This window comes from Neopelma chrysocephalum, unplaced genomic scaffold (genome assembly GCF_003984885.1).
Source record: "Neopelma chrysocephalum unplaced genomic scaffold, ASM398488v2 Primary Assembly neopelma1_97102, whole genome shotgun sequence".
Lineage (NCBI taxonomy): Eukaryota > Metazoa > Chordata > Aves > Passeriformes > Pipridae > Neopelma > Neopelma chrysocephalum.
Window position 1 is genome coordinate 4,810,146 of NW_020925744.1, and position 24,740 is coordinate 4,834,885.

At 37.4% G+C, this 24,740-nt stretch overlaps 1 protein-coding gene across 1 annotated transcript in view; it reads right to left on the minus strand.

Annotated features, from left to right (window-relative positions):
* The window catches only part of SREK1 (splicing regulatory glutamic acid and lysine rich protein 1), a 35,136-nt gene that overhangs the window by 5,843 nt on the left and 4,553 nt on the right, over window positions 1-24,740 (minus strand). The window contains exons 2-9 of the mRNA XM_027671381.1: window positions 23,388-23,521; window positions 15,788-15,903; window positions 14,379-14,543; window positions 12,087-12,265; window positions 11,356-11,486; window positions 9,804-9,918; window positions 5,567-5,686; window positions 2,844-3,371 (exon numbers count right to left, since the gene is read on the minus strand). Of these exons, the coding sequence (XP_027527182.1) occupies window positions 2,844-3,371; window positions 5,567-5,686; window positions 9,804-9,918; window positions 11,356-11,486; window positions 12,087-12,265; window positions 14,379-14,543; window positions 15,788-15,903; window positions 23,388-23,521 (1,488 nt within the window). The remainder of the gene's footprint in view (window positions 1-2,843; window positions 3,372-5,566; window positions 5,687-9,803; window positions 9,919-11,355; window positions 11,487-12,086; window positions 12,266-14,378; window positions 14,544-15,787; window positions 15,904-23,387; window positions 23,522-24,740) is intronic.

Genomic DNA, 24,740 nt, shown 5'->3' on the forward strand with positions numbered 1-24,740 from the left:
TAGCCTGTAAGATGTCAGTTGGAAAGACAGCCAGATCCTTCTCTTCCCCTGGTCTGTGTCTCTTCCTTCATCTAGGAATCACAAATAACCATCTTATTTCCAGTACTTACACACTGCCTGTCAGCAAAGCAATGTCAGTTTCCACCTAGTTCCTAAAAAGTTCTGTATGTCCTATTCCACCTTCAACTCTTCTCCAAAAAGATCACTACTATTTGTCCAATATTTTACACTCATCAGGTAAATGATCAGCAGTCAGTGCTGTACTGTAAATCCAGGCAACTGAAACGCCAGTTTGCTGGATAATCTTCTCCAGAACAGTCTGTAACCATTTCAACTAGGCAATGTCAATCACTAAAGTAAAGAGATACCTCTAAAAGCAAGCTGTGACTCTGTAACCCAGCCTATTCACAATTATTTTTCAGAGAGCAATAGCATTGCTAAGGTTGGAAGAAGCCTCTGAAGATCACTTAGTCCAACCTATCCCTCCCCCACCTTACAACAGGGTCAATCACGAGTAGGTTATTCACAGTCATATCCAGTTGGATTTTTACAATCTCCATGGATGGAGGAGTCTCTGCAACTCCTTGGGATAATTGGTTCTAGTTTGCCCATAAAAAACACCATTTAAACATTAGAAAAAAAGCCTTTTTTCCCCATACATTAATATGGGCCTACTGCCTCTTAGCCTGTCACAGGCCTCCACAGAGATAACAGGCTCTGTCTTCTTCACACTCTTATAAGGTATACACACACATTGGTAAGATGCTCCTCAGCCTTCTCTTTGCCAGGCTAAACAATCCCAGACTCCTCAGTGTCTCCTTGTATGATGGATGCTCCAAGCCCTTTTATCAGTTTTGCTGCCCCTCACTGGATTCACTCCAGTATGTCTGTATGTCTCCTGTAATGAGAAGCCCAAAACTGGACACCAGAATCTAGATGTGTCCTCACTATACAAAGAGGGAAAGAACTACCTTCCTTGACCTGCTCACAACACTGCTGGCCTTCTCAGCTGCAAAGACCTTTGCTGCCAGCGAGCCTTCCAGTCAGGCAGTCCCCATGCTGTACTGGTGCAACGATGTCATTCCTTCCTGGGTGCAGGACTTGTCCTTTCTCTTTGTTCAACTCCATGAGATGACTATCAGTCCATTTTTCCCATCTGCTGAGGTTTCTCTAAATGGCAAAACACTCCTTTGGTGGACCAGCCTCTCCCAACAGTTGGTTCTCTATTTTCTGCAATTTGCCGAGGGTTCAATCTGTCCCACTATCTATGTCACCAATGATGATGTCCAATAGTATTGGCCTCAGTATTGATACTCTAAAGACAATGTTATGTCTGAAGAAAAAATTGTAAATTCACACTAAAAAGTGTATTTCTCATCCTCCATCTTCAAAAAAATACTGTCCTTGTGTAGCAATCTGTATAAAAAATATTAACTTCATTCCAAAGTAGGGTTTTGTTCTTTGACTCCACTAGAAGAGATGCACTAATTTTTACTAGAATTCTTTGCTCAATTACTTGGCATTGTAGCCTTCCATAACACTTTCTTAACTAGTAAGATTCTTAATTGTTGCAGAATTTTTGGTAACATCCAGCTAACTACACTTGCTACTTGACATTGGGAAGCTGATCTTCCACCCATGTTTTTATATAAGCTACATATTGTGAAAATCTAATTCAACTCCTGAGGCCTACAGACAGAAAATACGTTTTCAAAGCTAACAGAAGCACCTCTACTGTATGTAGATCTTCAACCCATTAAAATAGGAAGCTGCGTATGCTTAAATAAACAGTATTTTGCCCATAAGCCTCCAAAACAACATGGACATTTCATATAACACAAATAGAATATTCAGAAAACATTGCACCATCTTTTGCCTTCTATGAACCTTGCACTCGTGAATTTTGAGGACTAAAGGAATTCTGCTTTTGTTTAGTGAAATTATTATAATTCATAAAACTCTTCCCAATTCATCTAGCACTTCAGGATCTCAAGGTAACAAATATAACTTGTTATTTAAATCTAACAATAGTACTGAACTTCTTAATTCCTGAGGTATCAGAAAGCACCTTATCCACCAAAGATTATGAACTCAGCTGCAACGCTTTTAGAATATGCATGAGTTTGACCATTTAGGGAGTGATTATAAAATCACAGCCTCCTTTTGCTGTACTGAATGTAACCAGAATTCCACCCAGTTAAGCTTCCCTCAGCTTCCCTCCAACAGCTACATTAACTTCATTGTTTTCCTGGTTACTATCAGCAGTGTTAAGGAATGTTTCTTTTAACTTATACCTGGCCATCTAGTCAGCTAAACAAGGTATCCATATCTTCCAACTGAATATTCACCTTGTGAAAGGTTAGCCAGCCAGGTGACATGCTTGCCTCCTTGCAGTTCAGCCACCCAGCCAGGAAGTGGCAAGTACTATCAAACAACTGTTCACAAGATCTACAGACCAATACCATGCAGTATGGAAGTGACAAAAGAACTGTGTAACAGTGACTCAAACCTTCATCAGGGCAAAGATGATGTGTGATGCTGGTCAGAACTTTTGCCTGTTTGCAACATGTAGAAATGGCACAAGAATCACCTACTTACTGTCCTCAAGGACTATACTGTATGGTTATGCGTAAATCAAGCATCAGCAGCCCAACACGAAACCATGTTCCATGAGGCATCATACAGAGCTTTTTATAATAGATTTTACTTTACAGGAAAATAAAAAAACCAGAAATAATACAAATTTATTTAGTAGGAGACACGGTGATATCAATACATAAAAGTTAGGATGGTGCCTCACTAAACTGACAAGTCAAAAAAAGCATGAAAAATTCTAAACAAACCTGCTGGAGCTACGAGATCTTCTTGAAGAGCTATAGCTTCTTGGGGGTGTTCTGGATCTCTTATCTTTCTTCTTTTTATCATCCCTCTCCTTTTCTCTTTCTCGCTCTTTTTCCTTATCCCCATCTTTTTCCTTTTCTTTGTCCCTGTCCTTCTCTTTGTCCTTATCTCCTTCTTTGTCCTTAATCTTTTCTCTGTCCTTCTCTCCTTCTTTCTCAATATCTTCTTTTTCTTTGTTCTGGTCTACCTCTTCCTTGTCTTTTTCCTTCTCTTTATCTTTTTCCTTTTCCCTGTCCTTGTCCCTCTGTCTGTCTTTGTCCTTATCCTTGTCCCTGTCCCTATCTTTTTCTCGGGGTCTCTCTCTATCTTTGCTTCGCTCCTTATCTCTCTCCTTGTCCTTGTCTCTGTTTCTCTCTTTATCTCGCTCTCTTTCCCTGTCTTTTTCTCGGTCCCTATCCTTCTCCTTGTCTCGGTCTCTTTCTTTGACCTTTTCCTTTTCCTTGATCTTTTCTTTGTCTCTTTTCTTGTCCCTGTGAAAAGCCAAACACAAACCCATTAATTCATCTTTGAACTTTCCAATTAAAATTACAACTAACTTTTAGTATACATTAAGACAAAGTTTGCGTCTCTGTTGAAAAACAGTATCTCTTCAATATTTTAATTTTCCACCCTTGTTTACCATGAGGGAAAGGTTATATAGCTAGGATAAATTTGGGAATCAAATTGGAGAAGGGGAAGTCAAAATCAAATCAAACCACTATCTTCCAAGTGATGTTATTATGTTTGGAGAAAGTATGTCTCTTCATCTCACACTTACGTAATTATACATACATCAATTTTCTATATTTTCTTAGGAGTAAGACAAACTCTACAATCTGTAAATTCACTCTTTACTAGAACTGTGTCCACATAAAATGGGCCTCAGATTAACCACTCCCAAATGAATAAGACCGAAGTCTTTATTCTACATGTTCTCGCACACAGATATCCTTGAACTGTTTGGAAGTTCAACAACAATAAATATATAGAAATAAAAAGAAAACATGGATAAAATTTCACCAGATTCTCTCAAAAGGCAAATATAAGATCAAAACTCAATCAAGACAATTCAATCATCTGTAATGTCATTAGGAATTTGAAAATTATTGAAAAATTGCTAGTACAGCAAAACCAGAAGCAAGGAAAATAGCTTCTTTGGAACAGGCAGAACGATAGACATTCATGAAAAGAATAGTGAGAAAAATTCCAACCCATGTTCTAGTCATCAAGTCAAACAAAAATTTATTAGCTCACAGCTTTGGCTAGAAGATTACATTTTAGTGTAGGATTATTTGAAAGTGCAAGACTCCATCTTTCCTCTCTAGCACAGAGACAAAAGAACAATTGTTCACAGAGAGAAATAGGAGAAAGCACAAGAGGAGAAATTGACTAGCAGGCCTTTACACGTCAAAAAGAACCAGACTAACAGAAGTTGCTCTGTCTACTGGTATTAGTATCTACTCTAGATTCTTATAGATTCTAAAAGAGACTTCTTCACACATGAAAGGTCCTAAGTGCAGCCCTCACCTTCTCTCAAACTGAGGAAGTGTTTGACTGTATCTTCTCAACTACTAATGAACAGTAGACTGTTGTACGCTCAGTGACCTGACAACTTTGATTCCCATAAGGTTCTGGCAAATACTTCTTTAGGAATCTCAGAGAAGGAATGTATCACAAAGACAAAACAGCATACAGTCTCTGCAATACCAAAGAACCTCCCAAGAAGTGCCTTCCAGTTAATTTATCACAGACATTTCATTGGACTTGCCCCTTCCAGTGAGCAGATGTCTCAAGAAGCTCCAGACAGCAACAAGAGAATCAAAAAGATCCACCAATAAAACCCAGCTTATTTTCAGTGAGGTCCACAGATCTGCAGTTCTCATTCCCACAAAACTTCTTCCCTCAAAGAACAGTAGGCAACTGCATAACTCAAGTACAAAGCTCCCTTCAAATGAATCAGGGGAATTACAGACAGGAAACAGAAAGAAAGCACCAAGATTTCTAGTCATGAAGCTACTTCCCCAGGCACTTTTGGTTTGAGATTATTCACTACTTCATCCCTCAGAAAATTATGCTATTCTCTTATTGGAATTTCACAGTTCAATAATTAGACAATCAGACATAAAAACTAATAGGCTAGATAAAGTACAGATGTATTACATCCTGAAATATAAATATGCCATATAACAGACACGTGCATTTGTTCCTGCTGTTTGGCATATGATAAAGTCAGAGGTGAAAACAAAAGCTCATACACAAAAACTTTATACTACTTCTCAGAATACAGGATATCAAGGTCAGTTTGGATTCAACCTTCTCAACATATACACATTGAAAAAGCTTCACCCACTTTTTTGTGGCTTATACAAGCTACACAGAATATTCCTAATCTATTTGTTATAGTCTGAATTAAAGTTATTTTCAGTCAGATGGGATGTTGGCATAAACGCAGACTAGGCTATCAAGTTCAGGTACCTCAGTGTGGTTGCTTAACTGCAGGTATCATGCAGGCTACAAGGAAGAAAATTATCCTAGCCAAGATCACCACACTCAGCATCAAAATTTACTTTCTGTTGTTTGTCCAACAGACAAGATTCCACCTTTTATGATCATCTAAAAGGTTTAATTTTTTTTCAAAAGCTCTGTACTGTGAGGTAACAGTATCATTTCGTGGAACAGAACTCACCGAGAATGAGAGCGACTTCTTGATTTCCGCCTTTCCGAAGATCTAGACCGTTTTTTCAGGGGACTCCTGGATCTGCGTCTGTCCTTGTGTCTTGAGAGAGATCTGTTGCCTGATCTACTTCTATATGAAGGATGCCAGAACAAAAATATTTTAATATTGGAACCTCATAAAAATGGGGTCAACCAACAAAGGAAAATTTACATAAATCTTGCTTCACCACATACTACTATATAAATAATTACACTTTAGTAACATACTGTCTACAAACATTTTTGCAAATATGGGTGCTTTATGCTTCACCAGATGCACATACTCTTCTTTGAAACAACGAACCATTGAAGTTATACTCATGTTTCATAATAATCTCCATGAACATTCTGGAAAATATAAATTAATATAATTTACAACAGCTATCCTTAAGAAATGACACTGCATAAAAAGCTGTGATTTGCAATTTCTAGCAGCTTGTAAAAGTAATTAGTTACAGATTATTTCCTTTCCAGGCCCAGCCACTTATTGAAGTCTTTGTCAGTGAAGAAAGCTGGCTTTGGCTGCATCAGTGTTCTCCACCCTTACCATTTAAATAAATAAAAACCCCAACAACCTGTGATTCAGCTTTTAGTCAAGTTACCTTTTTAGTTGAGAGGATTTGTTAGCATGGATTGCAGTTATAAGAATTTCCAGGGAAAGGAAAGAGCGTTTACTACACGATAAATAAGGAATGTAAATAAAGTAGAGATACTCTGATAAAAAAATGCAATTAAAGTCTTCTGCAGATCTGACGAAGAAAACAACACTTTTAGGTTTCCCTATTTTTGGAAAATCATTTTCCCCAGAAAAGCAAAAATAAAGAGCTGAATCTGCACATTAAGTTTCATAACTCAGGTAGATTTCGGCCTACTCAGAAGACTGGTTCAGAGGGCACCTTGGGAAACAGCCCTTGAAAACAAATGAGTCCAGGAGCGATGGACATGCTTCAAGAAACAAGTCTTGAACGCACAGCAGCAGGCTGTCCCAGTGTGTCAAAAGGCCAACCTGGCTGAATATGGAAAAAAGGGCTGGCTACTCAGGAGGAGTTTAGGAATATAGTTAGGTCATGTAGAAAGAAAATTAGAGAGACAAAGGCACAATCTGAACTCAATCTAGCCACTTCTGTTAGGGGTAACAAGAAGTACTTCTACAAATACATCAACAGCAAAAGGAGGGGCAAGGAAAACCTCCAGTTCTTTGTCGGACATAGGGAGGAACACAGTCACCAAAGATGATGAAAAGGCTGAGGTACTTAACACCTTCTTTGCCTCAGTTTTCACCAGTAAGACAGGTTGTCCTCAGGACAGGTTGTCCTCAGGAACAACTGCCTCCAGAGCTGGCAGACAGAGTCAGGAAGCTGAATAGCCCCCCTGTAATGCAGGAGGAAATAGCGATCTGCTGAGCCACTTGGATCCGCACAAGTCTATGGGACCAGATGGGATTCACCGAAGGGTGATGAGGGAGCTGGCAGAAGAGCTCGCCAAGCCGCTCTTCATCATCTACCAACAGTCCTGGCTCACTGGGGAGGTCCCAGATGATTGGAAGCTGGCGAATGTCACTCCAATCCACAAAAAGGGCTGTAAGGAGGACCCAGGAAACTACAGGCCTGTCAGCTTGACCTCAGTGCGTGGCATGGTTATGGAGCAGATCATCCTAAGTGCAATCACACAGCACCTATGGGATGGACAAGGGATCAGACCCAGCCAACACAGGTTTAGGAGGGGCAGGTCCTGCCTGACCAACCTGATCTCCTTTAATTATCAGGTGACCCGCCTGGTGGATGAGGGGAAGGCTGTGGATGTGGTCTACCTGGACTTCAGTAAAGCCTTTGACACCACCTCTCACAGCATACTCCTAAAAAAGCTGTTAGCCCATGGCTTGGACAGGGGCACTCTGTGCTGGGTTAGGAACTGGCTGGAGGGCCGGGCCCAGAGAGTGGTGGTGAACGGTGCTGCATCCAGCTGGCAGCCGGTCACTAGTGGTGTCCGCCTGGGATTGGTGTTGGGCCCAGTTCTATTTAATATCTTTACTGATGATCTGGATGAGGGGATTGAGTGTACCATTAGCAAATTTGCAGATAACACCAAGTTGGGGGGGAGTGTTAATCTGCTGGAAGGCAGGAGGGCTCTGCAGAGGGACTTGGACAAGCTGGAGAGATGGTCTGATTCCAATGGGATGAGGTTCAACAAGGTCAAGTGCCGGGTCCTGCACTTTGGCCACAACAACCCCATGCAGCACTACAGGCTGGGGACAGAGTGGTTGGAGAGCAGTCAGGCAGAAAGGGACCTAGGAGTTTGGACTGACAGGAAGTTGAACATGAGCCAGCAGTGTGCCCAGGTGGCCAAGAAGGCCAATGGCATCCTGGCCTGGATCAGGAACAGCGTGGCAGCAGAAGCAGGGAAGTGATTCTTCCCCTGTACTCAGCGTTGGTGAGGCCACGTCTAGAGTACTGTGTCCAGTTCTGGGCCCCTCAGTTCAGGAAGGATATTGAGGTGCTGGAGGAGGTCCAGAGAAGAGCAACAAGGCTGGTGAAGGGACCTGAGCACAAGTCCTGTGAGGAGAGGCTGAGGGAGCTGGTGTTGGTCAGCCTGGAGAAGAGGAGGCTCAGGGGAGACCTCATCACTCTCTACAACTACCTGAAAGAAGGTTGTAGCCAGGTGGGCGTCAGTCTCTTCTCCCAGGCAGAAGGACAAGAGGGCATGGTCTTAAGTTCTGTCAGGGGAGGTTTAGGTTGGATATTAGGAAGAAATGTTTTACAGAGAAAGTAATTGGAATGGGCTGCCCAGGGAAGTGGTGGATTCACCGTTCCTGGAGGTTTTTAAGATGAGACTGGATGTGGCACTTAGTGCCATGGTCTAGCAACCAAGGTGGTGTTGGATCAAGGGCTGGGCTTGATGATCTTGGGAGGTCTTTTTCAACCCAGTCAATTCTATGATTCTATACCACATAATTGGATACTCTGCCTGAGAGGTTAAGGTACCATGAAGTTTAACTTATGAAAGACAGAAAGATCACATATATTATCACATGTAATATACACAAAGACAAGGGGAAGCCATTGTTTACCTTCAGCTTTGTTCTGCTTATCAACACAGAAGCACAAACCAACAGCAGGGCCAATTAATGGCAATTGAATGAAAGCACAAGCTTGAATAAATTTTAAGTCACAAGAGATGAAAATGATGTGTTTTATAAAAGAGTAAACAGGGAAGTGGTAAGGATAGATTATTCTTGCACTTCTAAAGTCGGTACTTGTGCCATATTTATTTGATAGTATAATTGATTATAACTCCTTCTGGCCAGCTTTTCCGTATGTAAAAGAATCCTAGTTGCCTCGTTAAAAGACATGCATGAAAGGATGCAACAGAGCTATTGATGCAATAGGGACAACACCTTTTTAAAGTGTAAGCTATCAAATGGAATAATTCCAATTTTTTTTTTAAATACTTAACAAAGCCAAATATCTTTAGATTGATTACCTAAATGCTCAGAAGACATTCCTGACATTGCAAGGAGACGGATCATTTCAGGAAGTGTTTATAACTCTTACATAGCAAGACTGTTTAATTCTTGGAAAAAATCTTAACTGGTACACTTCAAGGATGATCTAATAATTCTCTCCTATCCCATATTCCAAAGCCTGAAGTTCTTCAGAACTGAAGAAATTTAGCAATGCAAACAAAATCTGAAGAATGAAAAATTGCCCCTAAAGCCTTTTTCCTATGTTTTTAAAAACCACAGCTTTACATTTACAAGATGGTAAATAAAACCATTGTATTTATTAACTCAGTATTTAGAAGTTCACGACAATACGAATTTTATACTAGCAAAACCAGCCAGCCTATCTGCTCAGGGTGTTACCAGTAAACTACATGCCCAATTCACCAAATGCAAGTTTCTTAAGACAGGTCATAAAATCCTATTATGCAACATAGCATAAAATGTACAAAGAAACCACAGAAATTTTTGTTACATGGCACAAAAAGTGTCCTCTAGTGTGTTTTAACTGAAAGTAATCCTGAAAACATTTAGTATTTACAGGGAAAGGGTATCTGTTCAGACACAAAGTTCCTGGTAACTCTGGTCTGCTGAGTGCAAGCTAGTAACCTCTTCGGGATACTTGTCCTATAACTAAGAAACCTCAGTAACCACCATCAAGCAAAAAATTCCCAATATGATCTTAGTCTGAAACAAAAAACATACCTACCTGTGTTTTGAGTGTGATCTTTTTCTTCTAGATCGGGATTTTGAGCTAGACCTGGATTCTGAACGAGAATGGGAACGAGATCGACCGCCTTTTCTTTCACTGCTCTTTCCAGACTCTGAGAGGAAAAAACCACTTTGCAGTGTAAGCTCAGAACATTTAAAGATCCAAGTTAACAATCTGGCACAAGTGGAATGCACCACATGTACTGCAAGGGGCCTACTCTCTGCACATCTTCCTTCTTTGCAAATATCCTTCAGAAACATCCAAGAAAGTCATTGGATATACTCGTTGAGTGCAGCCATCCTGCAGCAGTACACATAAACCAGATAATTATAAACAGCTAGCTCTACTAAGAATGGGATTTATGTTGCTGCCACAAAGCACAAGATCATAACACGTCTTCCTCTTGGTCTATTATTTAATTATTTTTTTTAAATAACCTGAGAATAATAGAGTAAATTTAGAGGGCGTAATTTTAAAAACAAGCATAAAATTTAAATAATAATTAGTACTGTCTACACTTTTAGATATTTCAACCACTGTACAAATACAAAAATTTTATTCCTCAAACACTGTTTCATGGGAGGAAGGAATGAACAGAACAGGGGGAAAAGTCTGATCTGAAAACCAGGAAGTCAACAGAAACCTTAATAGTGATCTCACAATGGTTCACACTACAGGAGACTCTTATTCTGTTGCTTAACAGTGAAAAAATGTTAAAGCTATTTTTATTCCAACTCTAAAATGCAACAGAAAACACTCCTCCCCAAAAAACCCTCAAGACTCCACCCCATCTAATCTACATAAGACAACATCTGGGTTTGCTAGTACAAAGAATGGCAAAAAGTTGCTGGTGAAAAGAATTAGGATCTCAACAGCAAGTTTGGTAAGTTGAGAATTTTTATGCTATGGTTTTGCAATAGTTTAACCCAGCATAAATCAGCATTGGAATGTCTGTCTAACCTCTCAACACACAAACACCTTCCTCTTTGACTTTGCATCTGTGTCAGCAGGGAATAAGGAAACAATCTGGATGAAAACAAGTCTTCTAAAATATTTTAAGTTTTATCCCAGATTCATTCTCTGATCCCATTTGTTATGAGGATGTATACAGTCTTGAGGCATCATGAAAAAGAGACAAAATTAACCTGCTGCAGATAAGGAAAGCATAATATTACTGCTTTCAGAACCATGCTGATCATTAAACTATGGCACTCATGCGTGCTAGAGGAGAACAAAAAAAATATAAAGCATTTTCTTTTAAAAGTTTCCACGTACTCTGAACTTAAAAGTGTCATCAAAGTATCGATTTGTAAACATTTTTATTTTTGAAAACATTAATTGAACATGTATGTGAAAAAAACACATGAAATAAAAAGCTTCATTCCACTACTTTGTTGCATGAATAAAATTTTGATTATTCTCCTATTTTTTACCAACACATACTGAATACCTTTAAGTATCCTTTTCCTGTGTCTGAAAATGCTCTTAAAAGTGTGTGCCAAGGCACATAGAGATTGCATCTGCTAGCTAATGAACACAATATACCTACCTGGCTCAATAGCAGCAGATATGAAAGACTGGGCTTCCCTTACTCTCTTCATCACTTCTTCCAGCTCCTTAGCAGCAGCTTGTGGTGTCATTTCAGGAGGCTTCACTATTGCATTATTGGAGTGATTTATTCTAAGGAAAATAAAAACATTTAATTCTTAAACACTTGAAAAGTAAAAAAGAAAAACAAGTAAGAAAGAAAAACATCCCATCTTCCATGTACGACTAAAAACTTTAAAGTTCAGCAAAACTACAGATTTGTGCTAATACTCATTTTTTCCAAGTATCTGAAGTATCTTTTGTTACTTTGAAATATTACCACTTTTAGAAACAGGCAGCACAATATTTCTCTGTTACAGTATTTTTAGTAGAAGTCTAGGAAGCTACTTCTCTATTTCATATAAAATCTCTATGCTAAGACCTACTAATTACATACGCGTCATACAGAAAACTTAGTCCTGAGGACTTTGCAAATTCTTTCACTCTTACAGCTTCTACTACCTCAAGAATAATAGATATATATTTTACTCAATGCTACCCATATTATTCTGAGAGAAATTTATGCTAAACCTTGAAATTGGAATTGATAAGAATGTTCCAGTTTGTTAACATTAAGCTCTCATACTGAAAAACTAGTCACAGCATTTTCCTACACATCAGAGTCATAAACATATATACAAGGATACAAAGAAATCTCTCATTCAGTAGTCATATGGATAACTAATTTCTTACTTCAGTGGCCTGTCTCCAAACATAACTCCATTAAAGGCAAGAGCTCGAGGTACAGAATTTTGGTCAGCAAATTCCACAAAAGCAAATCGCGTTGGTTGAGTCTCATCACCTGCCATTCGCACAAATTTGACTTCTCCAACTTGCTTGAAGAATTCAAGCAGCTGATCTGCTGTTGTAGTCTAGAAAGAGACAAAAAAGTAAAATATATAACAAAAACCACTTACAGAATATACCCGGTAGTCTAAGAGCTACAGATTTTGGAATGATGTCTCACCATTACTACACAGGTGGCATGAATTTAGTAATGTTACACTGTAAAAAAAAAAAAAAAAGACGTATTTTTTTTTCCATTAATCTAAAGAATTCATGCTTTATGGTGAACTTGCCACTGGCTGCCACAAGAGAGGAGCCCCAAAGAGGAGATACAAGGACTCCCTGAAACAACATCTCAGTCTTGGCCACATTGATCATCATCATTGGTCTACTCTGGCCTCCACAAACAACAGGTTAGCAAAGGCATATAGTGCTTTCGGAAAACTCCATAAAAGAGTATAGCGTAATAAACACTTGAAGAAAAGTACAAAGATCAGTGTTTACAAAGCCATAGTGCTGTCTACTCTTTTATATGGGTCCAAATCATGGGTCATCTATCGCCACTACCTGCGTCTCTTAGAACGCTTCCACCAACGCTGTCTCTGTACAATCCTTAACATCCACTGGTCAGATTACATGACCAATACATCTGTTCTAGAACAGGCAGCAGTCACAAGTATTGAGCCCATGTTGCTGAGAACACAGCTGCGTTGGGCAGGACACGTCTCCAGGATGAAAGATCACCACCTCCCGAAGGTCTTGCTTTATGGTGAACTTGCCACTAGCTGCCGCAAGAGAGGAGCCCCGAAGAAAAGATACAAGGACTCCCTGAAACAACATCTCAGCCTCGGCCATATTGATCAGCATAACTGGTCTACTCTGGCCTCCAACGGGAGGCCTGGAGACACACCATCTATAATGCTGCTGTTTCCTTTGAGAACGCACACAGGATCACTCTCAAGGAGAAAAGACAATGCAGAAAGAACTGTGTCTTGCAGAATATACCACCTAAGGAGTCCTTCTGCTGTGCCTTTTGCAATTGGATATGTCTATCTCATATTGGCCTTATTAGCCACCAGCGCGCTTGTAACAAATGTGGATAGAGCCTTTCCCAAATCTTCATTCGCGAAGCCTAGCCATGATGGTGACTCTAGCCTCCCATTGGGAGGCCTGGAGACACACAATCCATAACGCTGCTGCTTCTTTTGAGAAAGCACGCAGGATCACTCTCAAGGAAAAAAGACAACGCAGAAAGAATCGTGTCTTGCCGATACCATCCATGGAGTCTTTCTGCTGGTGTCTTTTGCAACTGGATTTGTCTATCTCGCATTGGCCTCTTTAGTCACCAGCGCACTTGTAGTAAATGTGGGTAGAGTCCTTCCCAAATCTTCATTCACGAAGCCTAGCCATGATGATGGAATCTAAAGAATATTCTATGATTTAAAACAGTGCAGCCACAAGCCCTTAGTTCTTCATCTAGGTTAAAAAAAAACACATTTGCACAGGATTTTGCACTTTTCAGGCAACTCATCTGAAATAACTGATGAGGAATTTCCTTATACACCTGTATCCAAGTTGATTGTGACTTTTGATCAATTAAAACAAAAATATCCAAACAATATTAAAAGACTTAGCTTCATCTGGCTATTATTTTTCAGTTCATCATGATCAGTAGTACTTTTACACTCAGTAGCTATTTTACCAGTCAAAAAAACCCAAAATGTAATACTTATATTGCTATCAGTCAAAAGCAAGTATTTTTCAATTCATTCAATCAACTGCTGAAAAATCAAGTTGATGACTGAAAGGTATTTATGCTAATATTGCAACTTCCACTAAGACACATCACTCCATCTTACTCTATCTTACTAACCAACTTCACAGTGCTGTGGGAGACAGCTACCACGATCTCATGACTTCTGAGGCATTTGATCAGCACACACAACTGTTAAGTATGTTTCTTAAATTCAGCTACAGTGTGACTTCTCTGACACAATGAATTCCAGAGCCTGGTCTGATCTGATTGGCACAGGAGCATTCAAAATATCATGAATAAGCAACAAAATTTAGGGGGTTTTGTTTAAATTTGTGTTGCTGTTTACTGATGTAAAATCTTTAACAGTTAAGATTAGAATTCATAAATTACAATTTCACACCTTCCATTAGTATTTCCACAACACAAAAAACCCAAAAAGCTACCTGGGAATTTAAGTTTCCAACATAGACTGTTCTCCTGATTTCATCAATTTTGGATGGATCCACATTTCCCATAATTGGTGGTTGTGGTATTTCTCCCAGTGCTGTAATGTTAGGGTCCAATGCTGCTGCTGGTATAGCCCCTAAAGTGCCAAGTGAAACACCAAGCTGGAAAACACAAAACAGAATACACTTTCCAACCACACACTAGTGGGAGACAATTCACTTCTTAATACTTGCCTGCCTTGACCATTTGTATATAAATAGATGTAATAAAAATAGGCAGTACTTTAAGGTCACAGTACAGCAAGTTTTTTTACAGAACAAAAATATACCCATACATAGCCTTCTATAGTTAAGATTTGCTGTGGGTTATCAATTGACATCTCATCAAAGAGCTCTGGACAGGGACCAGTGTATATGTAGTGTATCAATCACAAAACATATAGGCTTCAATTTTTAATGCTTAGATTAAGATACCTTCAGACACTGCTAACGTTCTTATTTTTTTGACACAAGAAGTATTTGGACTAGATGAGGAATAGCCAAGACCTTGCCCAGCAAGGATAGAAGGTAATTTGCAGTGCTCAGTGCCAACAGATATGAGTCCATCAAAAGGAAACATAAGGCACCTTTTGGACAAATAAACCATGTAAGTCAAGATTAATTACAGCTGAAATGCAAAGGATATTCAGTCTAAGTTCCTTCCCTCACTCCTAGAGGAAAATATATCTCTCATGTTTGGAACTGGACATTGAACTCTCTCCTAGGAAATGTTAGAAAAAGTCTCTTAAAAATCACTACAAAGTTGGCCCACTGAGTTCCTGGTTTGAATTTTATTTTCTCTACCCAAAAAGCAACTGCCTTTCCCATAAACAAATTTTCTAACTAGCCATGAGTAATTTTTTTATGTAACAAAGGAAAAAACTGCTCTATTTTAACTTGAAATTTTCCCTGCAGCTTGCTGATGTCCAGAAAGGCTTACAGAGGCAAAAGGGAATTGAGCAGAAGTAGCAGCTGTAGATACCTCTGTAGAGGTATCAAGTAAAGTCTCTCTACTGCAGCAGTTTAATATTCTGAAGAATGGTGTCAATGTAACTATTATGTTTTAATACATTTTTAGGAGGTGGATAGCACTTCCACTTGACCAAATAAAAGGCTCTAGGGCAGGACAACAATTAAAATGGACAACCCCCAAAACCAATATTTACCCACTGTTTTGCAAAATAATAATCTGAAAGAAAAATCCAGAAACATCGTGCATGGACATCTGAATCCTCAGCAAGCCTTTAGCACCACAGCTAAACTCTCACTGCAAAATCCATGGATCAGATAGTTCTTGTTCTCTGCACACAGAAAAGGCTAGAACACAGAGGAAACCAGAAATTAAACAGCTACTGAATTTTACTTACTGTAGTCAAAGGGGTTGGTGTAGGTATAGGAAGCAACCCTGCACCAGGCATTAGACTTGTCATAGTAGGAGCAGGCGCCAATAGAGAGAGGGCTTTGGCTTCATCTGGGATTTTACCTGAAGAAGCAAATAAAAACATTACACAGAGTTGGAACACTAGACAGATGTTACTCTTTCTATGATTTTACAATTACCCTTGCATTTAAAAATGTAATAAATAACAATGAATCTATCTACCAGATCCTTACAAAGAAACAAATAAGAACTTAAGTTTTTCCTTTTACCCTGCTCTACTAGGAAAAACAAAAGTGAGAAAAATTTCAAAGACTAGCAATCTCATTAATGGATTATTATTTTAAAAACTGAATAATGTATACAATTATTTAACACTTTGAGCTATGGGTCACCTGTACTGGAAACTTAACGTTCATGAACCAAACGATATCAAGCATGGACGCTTTCCCAGGGCGGTGTTTTCGCGGTGATCGAAAGTTGTTTTACACATGACAACCGTTCGTGTTGGCTGCATCACTAATAGCACACAGAACATCAGATACAGAAAAGAAGAACATTTTTTAAAGTTTAATCCCCAGAAATGGCAAATAACCAAATCAGTAAAAGAAAGAAAAACAAAAAAAGAAAAAAACAAGTATGTGCTAACTGAAATTTGCGCTCTTCTTTATTCCTCTGGTGCTACCTACTTAGAATGTAAAAATAAGTAAAACATAAAATAAAAAAACTACTGAACTACAGTGACTGCACACAATAAATACTACAAGTGAACCTGAAGGTGGAGGATGGAAGAGCAGAAAAAATTTAGATTTGTACTGTCCCACATTGCAGGTCACCTCAGTTTACGGGTAACTTAGATAAATTTACTTTAAATTTACTGAGACTGAAGATCATACCTGATCAGCTAAGCAAGCTCTATTTTCCCAGAATATGTATTCCCTGCTATTTCAACCTGATTATAATCCTACTGCCGTGCTAAAAGTTTAAGTAATAACTAATCCGAATTAAATGCAGGTTTCATTCAATGTTAGTCACAATTAGACAATTAAATGAACCCAAAAAATATCCAAAAATCAAAAGATTTAATAGTCAAACAATTAGGATTACAATTAAATGTACATTTTAAATTTGAAATGCAAAGGGATTTAAACTGGTACAAACATTAAACACTAAAATAAAAACCTACCAAAAGAAGTTCTAATTATAATAGATATCTATGATCTGTTCAACATTACTGGCGTAACTGTACACTTGCTAACCAGCTAAGCCCTTTGGTATTACCACATGAACCATAATAAAGTAAATGCTCTTATTTAAACATTGTTCTAATGGTCAAGGAACATACAAAAGCTGTGCCAGTGGCTTTTACTGCTTTGATTCAAACTATGCATGTTTTAACTTACAAGACCTCTAAATTCAAAATTAAAATACAAATATTCTTATCAAAAAGCAAAACATGAGGTATGTTTCAAAACACCACGCAGTTTTAGCTATATGACTTCCAACTGACCCCATGGAAACATACTACTTTAAAAAAGGAAATTAAAAAAATTTTGGAAACCTATTTTACAGATCTGCAGGAAAGACTGGGTTACAGTTGGATATGACCAAAGGACAAAAAATATCTAAATGAAATTGAATTTGTACATAGCATGGGTAGAACAGAAGAGATAAAGTAACAGTACCCATTTAATTACATGCTTCCTATTTACATTTATTTTATTTATGTTAAATTTTGAGACACCTTCCTCCTTAACATGTAAGAAACCACTTGATTTTGCTATCTAAAGGAGAAAAATAGGAAAATTGTTAGCACTTGTGCAATAATGAATTCCAGAGCTTTTTTTAAAAAACATGCATGAATCTAAGCCAGCATTACAATGTTCAGCGCCCTTCACAGATCTCATTTTGAAGTCAGGTGTACCTGACTGCTCAAAAGTATCCCGTACTTTGCTGCATACCCTGCCTAATATGCTGCCAACTAAAAGGCTTTTGAATATATAGTTCCAGCACCTGTGCATGCTAATTAGGCACAGAATTATGTACCAATTCTTCTGAAAAACTACATACTTAAGTGTTTTCAAATGACTAGTGAACCAGAATTTATCCTGAACAGTGAATATCTTGCAATTTGTGCAGGTTTCTATAGATCAAGAGACATTGCACAAGTAAATCCCACGGCAGACATGGCTCCTAAAGTGGTGTGTCTGCATGCTAATTGAGATCCTTGGTCCGTAATGTACATAAGCATATGCCTAATTCAAGCATGCACTTACATACAGCCAATTCAACACACACTTAACCAGGTAAACTTACAATATGCTTAGCCACTTAGCCCTTTTAAACAGGAATTGAGTTAGGTACATAACTAAGAAGGACAATGAGTCAAGACTTAAACAGAAGCCTAAACTTCAAGTATATGCATCACGGCATTGAAATAATTGGAACTACTAATTTGCTCAAGTGTTGTTAAAGGAATCCACTGAACATTTCAGTTCCATTCACCATTATAGCAGCTCAGAGAATGACGAGCATGCATATGTAAATTGTAAAGTTTGCAGCATTATTTCCAGAATACTTTGGTCTTTAACAATGTAAAGTTTTAAAATACAAAATCTAGTCCATCAGTTCAATACCACAAAAAAAGATTATTTGTTTTGTTTTCAAGAAAGAGAAAGGGTCTATCTCTACAGACACAACCCAGAAAATTTGCCTGGATATTCAAAGATAGCGTCTTTTCAAAATATATTTTCCAGTTTTTAAGACCAGGCCAAAATTCTATGGCACACTGTTGTGGGGAAATAAAAATCTGAAATGTCTTAGAAACCTACTTCCCTGTTTTTTAAACAGTTTTAAAAAACAAATTAATATGCGAGACCAAATACCCTCATGAGTTACAGGCTTTAAATTTTGGAGTTTTATCTCTGTGAATTTTTTTATAAAAGGAATAGAAGCTCACAAAAATACAAAAAAATATGTGGAGTTTGACACAACAGATTAGTATAATTTAGTTTAAAAATAATACTTTAATTTTTAAAACATGGTATTTAAAACCTGAATGGAAATGAGGTGAAGATATTTACTTTCTAATGAAGGAAACAGACAATATAAATATGCCACATCTACACCCTATTTCTTAGAAGCTCTTCTGCTTAGTAAATTACAATTTCTATGATCGATTATTTATTGATTCTTCACTTTGCAAAGGAATCTGGAAGCAAATGTAGATTAGCTCAGCATTGCCTATAGACAGTTGTGATTGCTACTTTTTTGTATCATCAAAGTCTTAAGAGCCGTAGTAAGCCTAGTCCACACCAGAAGCCATTTTGATGAAGGCTGAATAGACGTACTTGCATTAAACAAGTACTAATCACAGTATTTTGTCCTCAAGTGCTCAGAAAAAATTAATTTCCTACTCTTTGTAGTGAAACTACACAGTTAATCCTCACCCCCAAAAATGTGTCTGCATTAAGTTTGTTTTTTAAAAATACTGTTCACATCTACTCTAAACATAATAGTACTTATTTTCCTTCTATTTTAAATCAATGGAACATGTACACTTACAAATAAAATACTTTGTGTGATCCAACTTATGAATCTTAGTGGATTTAGCAGCAGTGAAGAAAGACATGACAGCTACTGGCAATTACCTCAACCGCCAAATCCAACAAACATCATCAAGCAAAGCTCTTTTCAGAGTGAAACCAATAGATCCCAATGCAGCAGGCTGGGAAGAGCAATGCCTGAAGACTAGACACAGCACCTTGTCCACCACTTCTGTTTCAGGGCTCCCATTTCACAGGAAGTGAAAACATCATTTAGGGATGAGAACCATCTCAATCACTCCAGCATGAACTGCCAGGGCTTCTGAGACTGTGAGATGATGGAGAAAACACTTTTTTTCTGACTTTTTTTTTTTAAACCTCTTCTTCAAATAATTACCACTGCAGCATGTCAAAAATGCAAGCATATACATACATACACACACACACACAGAGAGAACTGATTCAGTCTTCTCACAAATAACAGTGTTTAAAGACAACGTGTCTCACGTAACACATTCCAACCAAAACTCCAGGCTGCATTTGTACTTATGAGTGGTAAACAGTCTTTTCTGAAAATTACAAGAAGAAAAGGATGAAATCTTCCTGTCACTGACCTCACTGCAGCAAGGTTTCATCAGAAGTAAACAAATATTTCATGACATTCAATATTCATAAAAGTTGTTTCAGAAATAATTATTTTAAGCTCATCACATTAGACATAAATAATCAGCCTTCTTTTAAATAGACAGTGCAACCTAAAATAAAACACTCTGCTGAGGAAAAATAGCAGAGAAATATCATGACTTTACTTTCTAAAGTTGGTTTCTCCAGAAGCATGAGTCTCAACTGCCCTTTTCCAAGAAGAACTCATAAAACACAACATATGAAAGAATGTATCTCAAAACTGTTCCTGCCTTCTGGCACGATGCGCTCATCTGTTGAATTTAGACACTTAAATGTATTCTAAGTCAAATTTATCCTTAATTCACAGCATTGAAAATGAATCATATTCTAAATTCTCTGTATACCATCCACCATTCATAAGCAGCTTCAGGTCAACTTCAAGATCAAACACTGTGAACCCTTTACAAACATCATTTTTACAGAACTGAAGTACCAGTTCACAAGTACAAGGGAAAGAGATTTAACAGAACAAAACAAAAAAGGGACAAAATAAAATAAAAGAAACAAAGGAAAGAAATCAAAATAAAATAAAAACAGAGACAGGGCGTCCATCTTCAGCAGGCCAGACTTCGATCTCATTTCCCCCATGAAGGTTTCACTTGGCGGCAGGTTTAGTGGCATGGCAAACAATGCCTAACTCAGGCAAGTGTAACAGGTCTGCCTTGGCCAGTCTAGTCATCTAATAATGCACAAATATCACACAGAGAAAACATACAAAACCGAATTAATAGTCAAAATCCATCTACCAGATAATGTGGACATAAAATTTAGAATGATTAGGGTGGCATCTTTGTTTAGCTTTCAACCTTTGCGTTTTCAAAGTATATTTAAAGAAAAACCTACCAATACACACACATAAAAAGTCATATTTTAACATCTTAGTAATCTTACTTCACTTACAATTACATTTTTGTTAAATTGTTATACTAAATGTCATATAATTAAGACTGATTTCATTCTGTAGTGATTCCCTCCTCATACACCCTTGATTTACCACTGTTTAAATACATTCTCAATTTCAGATTTTATTCTGTTTTTTAAAACTGGGTTTTCAGAGTTCATATCACCTCTCTTTAATGTTCAACTTGGCGCATGAAATGTTTTATTACTGGCACTGTTGGACAACTACATAATTTTACCTCCTGGCAGAATAAAGCCATTGCTACTTTTAAAGTCCGTGATCCACTCCACTGACTCCATTAACAATGCATCATATGACACATATTGAATCAAAAACCTTGAGCTGTGTCAAAGTCATATTTATTCCACACAATAAATAAATCAGAAAGTTAAATCTGTATGATTCACATCTTTTTATAAATGCTTATAATAAAAAGTTACATGAAAACAGCATTCTGACACTAAAAAAAGAAGTTACCTCAAAACCCAATCACTTGTCCACCTAATTATACATACATTTCTGTGGAGTCTAGAATGATTTTGAAGAGTGACATTTTAACACAGTTTCTCAGAAACGCCTAATAAGTCAGCTACAAATAAGAGTCAGAACAAGATTTGTCAGAACTTTGATTTTTTTCTCCTTCCACTCATTGTCTACCACCAACAGATAGGAAAAATGTAGCTTTACCTGGCTGTTGCCATATCATGTCAGGCAGTGATCTCATCAGAAGAAAAACACCAGGAGGTGTGTTCACTCATTAGGCAACAATCTTCCCTCTCTGGCAGTACTGAACCAGTGTTAACATCTTTTTGACAAAATGTAAAACTAAGATCCTGAATAAACCTTAGTCAATGTATTTAGGGGCAATTTTCCAACTGAGGACTCTGATCCCCTTAGTCTATACACAGTTGCAAGTGGATACAGTCATATTCTCTTTTTGGTTTTAGAACAAGTTCAAAATATGAAACCAAAAAGGCCCCAAAACAAGGCACAGAAGTAACTAAAAATCTAGGCTTTACAAAGACAAATGTGCCATATGCCCCTAGTAAGAAGGCTACAAGAACAGGCAGGTCAGTTGTAGGTCAATATGGCCTTTAGTGAAAAGTACTTAGAGCATTTGCGAAATGTTGAAGACTTGGCAGAGTTTGCTAAGAACATCCCAGATTATTATAACAGCAGCATTTATCTCACACTATCTAGACCACGATGTGGCAAACATGCCAAAAAACAGTACTCTGGGACCATCGTTAACAAACTCTAAGAAGTTAACAGTATTTTTTTGAGCTCTTGCAGTTAGAGATGTTAATAAGAGGTATTTCTGGACTTGCTGCAGTTCATGGTTCAACCACTATACATATCGTTCATGGCAAAGCTACCATGTTGAAAGTGAAGTCAGGTTCACTCCATCAGCTGGAATGATTCCACTCCAAAGAGGCAAAAGGGCCAGAGCTAAATAGTCAAATGCTCGATTCCACAATGATCCCAATGAAGTCAATGGGGCTCTGCCTAACTCCAACAAAAAGGTCTACCTTAGGACCACGCTTCAGGTAACTGTATTCAGATCTAGGATACTATACTAACAATACAAACTGTCTTGTATTCAATATATCCATAAAAGTATGGCCCCACAGCTAGGTAAAGGAACATTTGCCAATTTAGTAATCATCAAGCATTTTGTTTTATTAAGAGTTTTAAAACCATTTTATGATGGAAGCATTCTGTACAGATCACTGCTTATTTAAGGAGATATCTAAAACCAAAGAGAAGTACTGCTATAGATAAGAAAAGCTTTTTATGACACATAAATAACATTTTCAACAGTAACATGAAAGAAAAACTGCTTTAAAAAATAAAGCCAACAGGTAAGCATTTATATTCAAACAGTAACTATCACCACGAATGCTAAATATCTTAGTTTAGATGACTCTAAAATGGCCAAATCCATATATTGCATGTCTACAAGAGAAAATTGGGATGCACTCTTAAACAATGCAAAAATAATCAGTGTCTTAAAAAAAAAAATCACAAGTCAACAAAAAATCCACTACACCAAAGGTGATACATTAAGATTCGAACTGCAATCTTATTGTGTCAGGAAACTGTCTGATCTTTTCAGAGCTCCATTGACTTCAGTGAGCACTCTGTGTAAGAATAACCGTGCCAACACAAACTACAGTGAATTATTTTACTTTTTTTCCCCTCAAAATATGTGATAATTATGGAAAACTGAATTATCACAATTTAAACCAACTACCTTATTGCTAATGCTGAATTTCAATTAAATCTGTATCATTGGGTTTCCTCATTCAATTTTCAATTTCAGTTCAAGACTTTTCTCTCAAAAAGCAATAAAATAAAACAAAAGAACAACAGAGCACCACCTTTTTACATGGAAAGCTTAAAACACTGAACAGACACAACAAAGACCAATAGCACAAAAGAATGTCTAAAATACCAACCTTCTGCACAGGGAACAACTATCAAAGCTCTGTCAATAAAAACCGTGTTAGTTAGATGCTGGGCCACACCAACACTTGATGCTTCGCGAAACTTAATATAACATACTTTGGAGGAAAAAGCAAGAGGTGCGTTGCTGCAAGATAAAAGGAAAAAAACCCAATTACTCATATTAAAAAACTGCATGTATGTATTTTTAACTATTACTTCTTAATAAAAAAGAAGGTTTTAGACTAGGTGAGTTGCTGCAAGTAAAAGGAAAAAAAAAATCAGTCATATTAAATAATTGCTTGCATGTATTTTAAACTATTACTCCTTAAGGAAAAAAAAGGTTTTAGACTTCCTAGAAAAGTTAGTCATAAGAGAAGAGTATAGAAATCTACTAATTTGCCTACTTACTATGTCACTGAAAAAAGTTTAGTGTAGCACCTCCTTCTTTTTAATGAAAATTTATGAAGCCAAAATCACTAATTAAAAAGGCTAATTTTCTTTAATAATCTTGGCACACAACATTGAATAGTAGTTCTAACTTACTGTTTTAAGTAGCATATTTACTTGATGCATTTGTCAAGTAAATAATTTATAGTTCATCTTTTTTTCTCCAAATAAACCTTGTTGAGGAAAGCCAAACAACAAACCCTGCCATTTTTCAGTGGGTCTTTCAGATACTAGCCTGTAATAATTAATATTTTTTCTTTGGTTTTCATAGAAGCTGTTTTATTAATTCTTATTAAGATAAAAGCAGTTATTGAGAGTACTTTCAAATATTGGTCTTAGTTGACTAATATAACAAAATTCCTTTTTATCATCTGCCTTAGTTTGGCATATTGTAGCCCGACGTAACACTGGATAAGGGAGGAGCAACTCATCATTTGGCTACAAAAAGGAAGAAAATTTGTAATTTCCTTTTCCATTAAGCAGTATACCAACTGAGAACATGTAAACATTGAAATCTTGATCAAAACCACTTTAAAAATGGATTCCCTAGTCAAGGTTTGTGACCTTTATATGAGCAGCTTATTTCTTCACACGAAGGAAGTACAGGTGAATTTTTTAAAGAGAGAATGCAACAGGATATTGCTGGAATATTAGCAATTTCCATTTGAAAAGACCATTTGCCTTCTAGCAAAGCAGAAACTTAGGGAAAATGCACTGCACAAACTGTTTCACCCTGGTCCTGCCTCAACCCAAACCAAAAAACTTGTCAACTTTCTGGAAGTACCAGCAGCAGTTCAAGTTTAACTCAACCCATTTTGTAGTTCCCTCAAATTCCAAAGCAGGTACTTCCAAAGTTATTCTATGAAATTAATTAGATTTCAATATTTAAATATAAATTTAAAAATTTTAGACATATT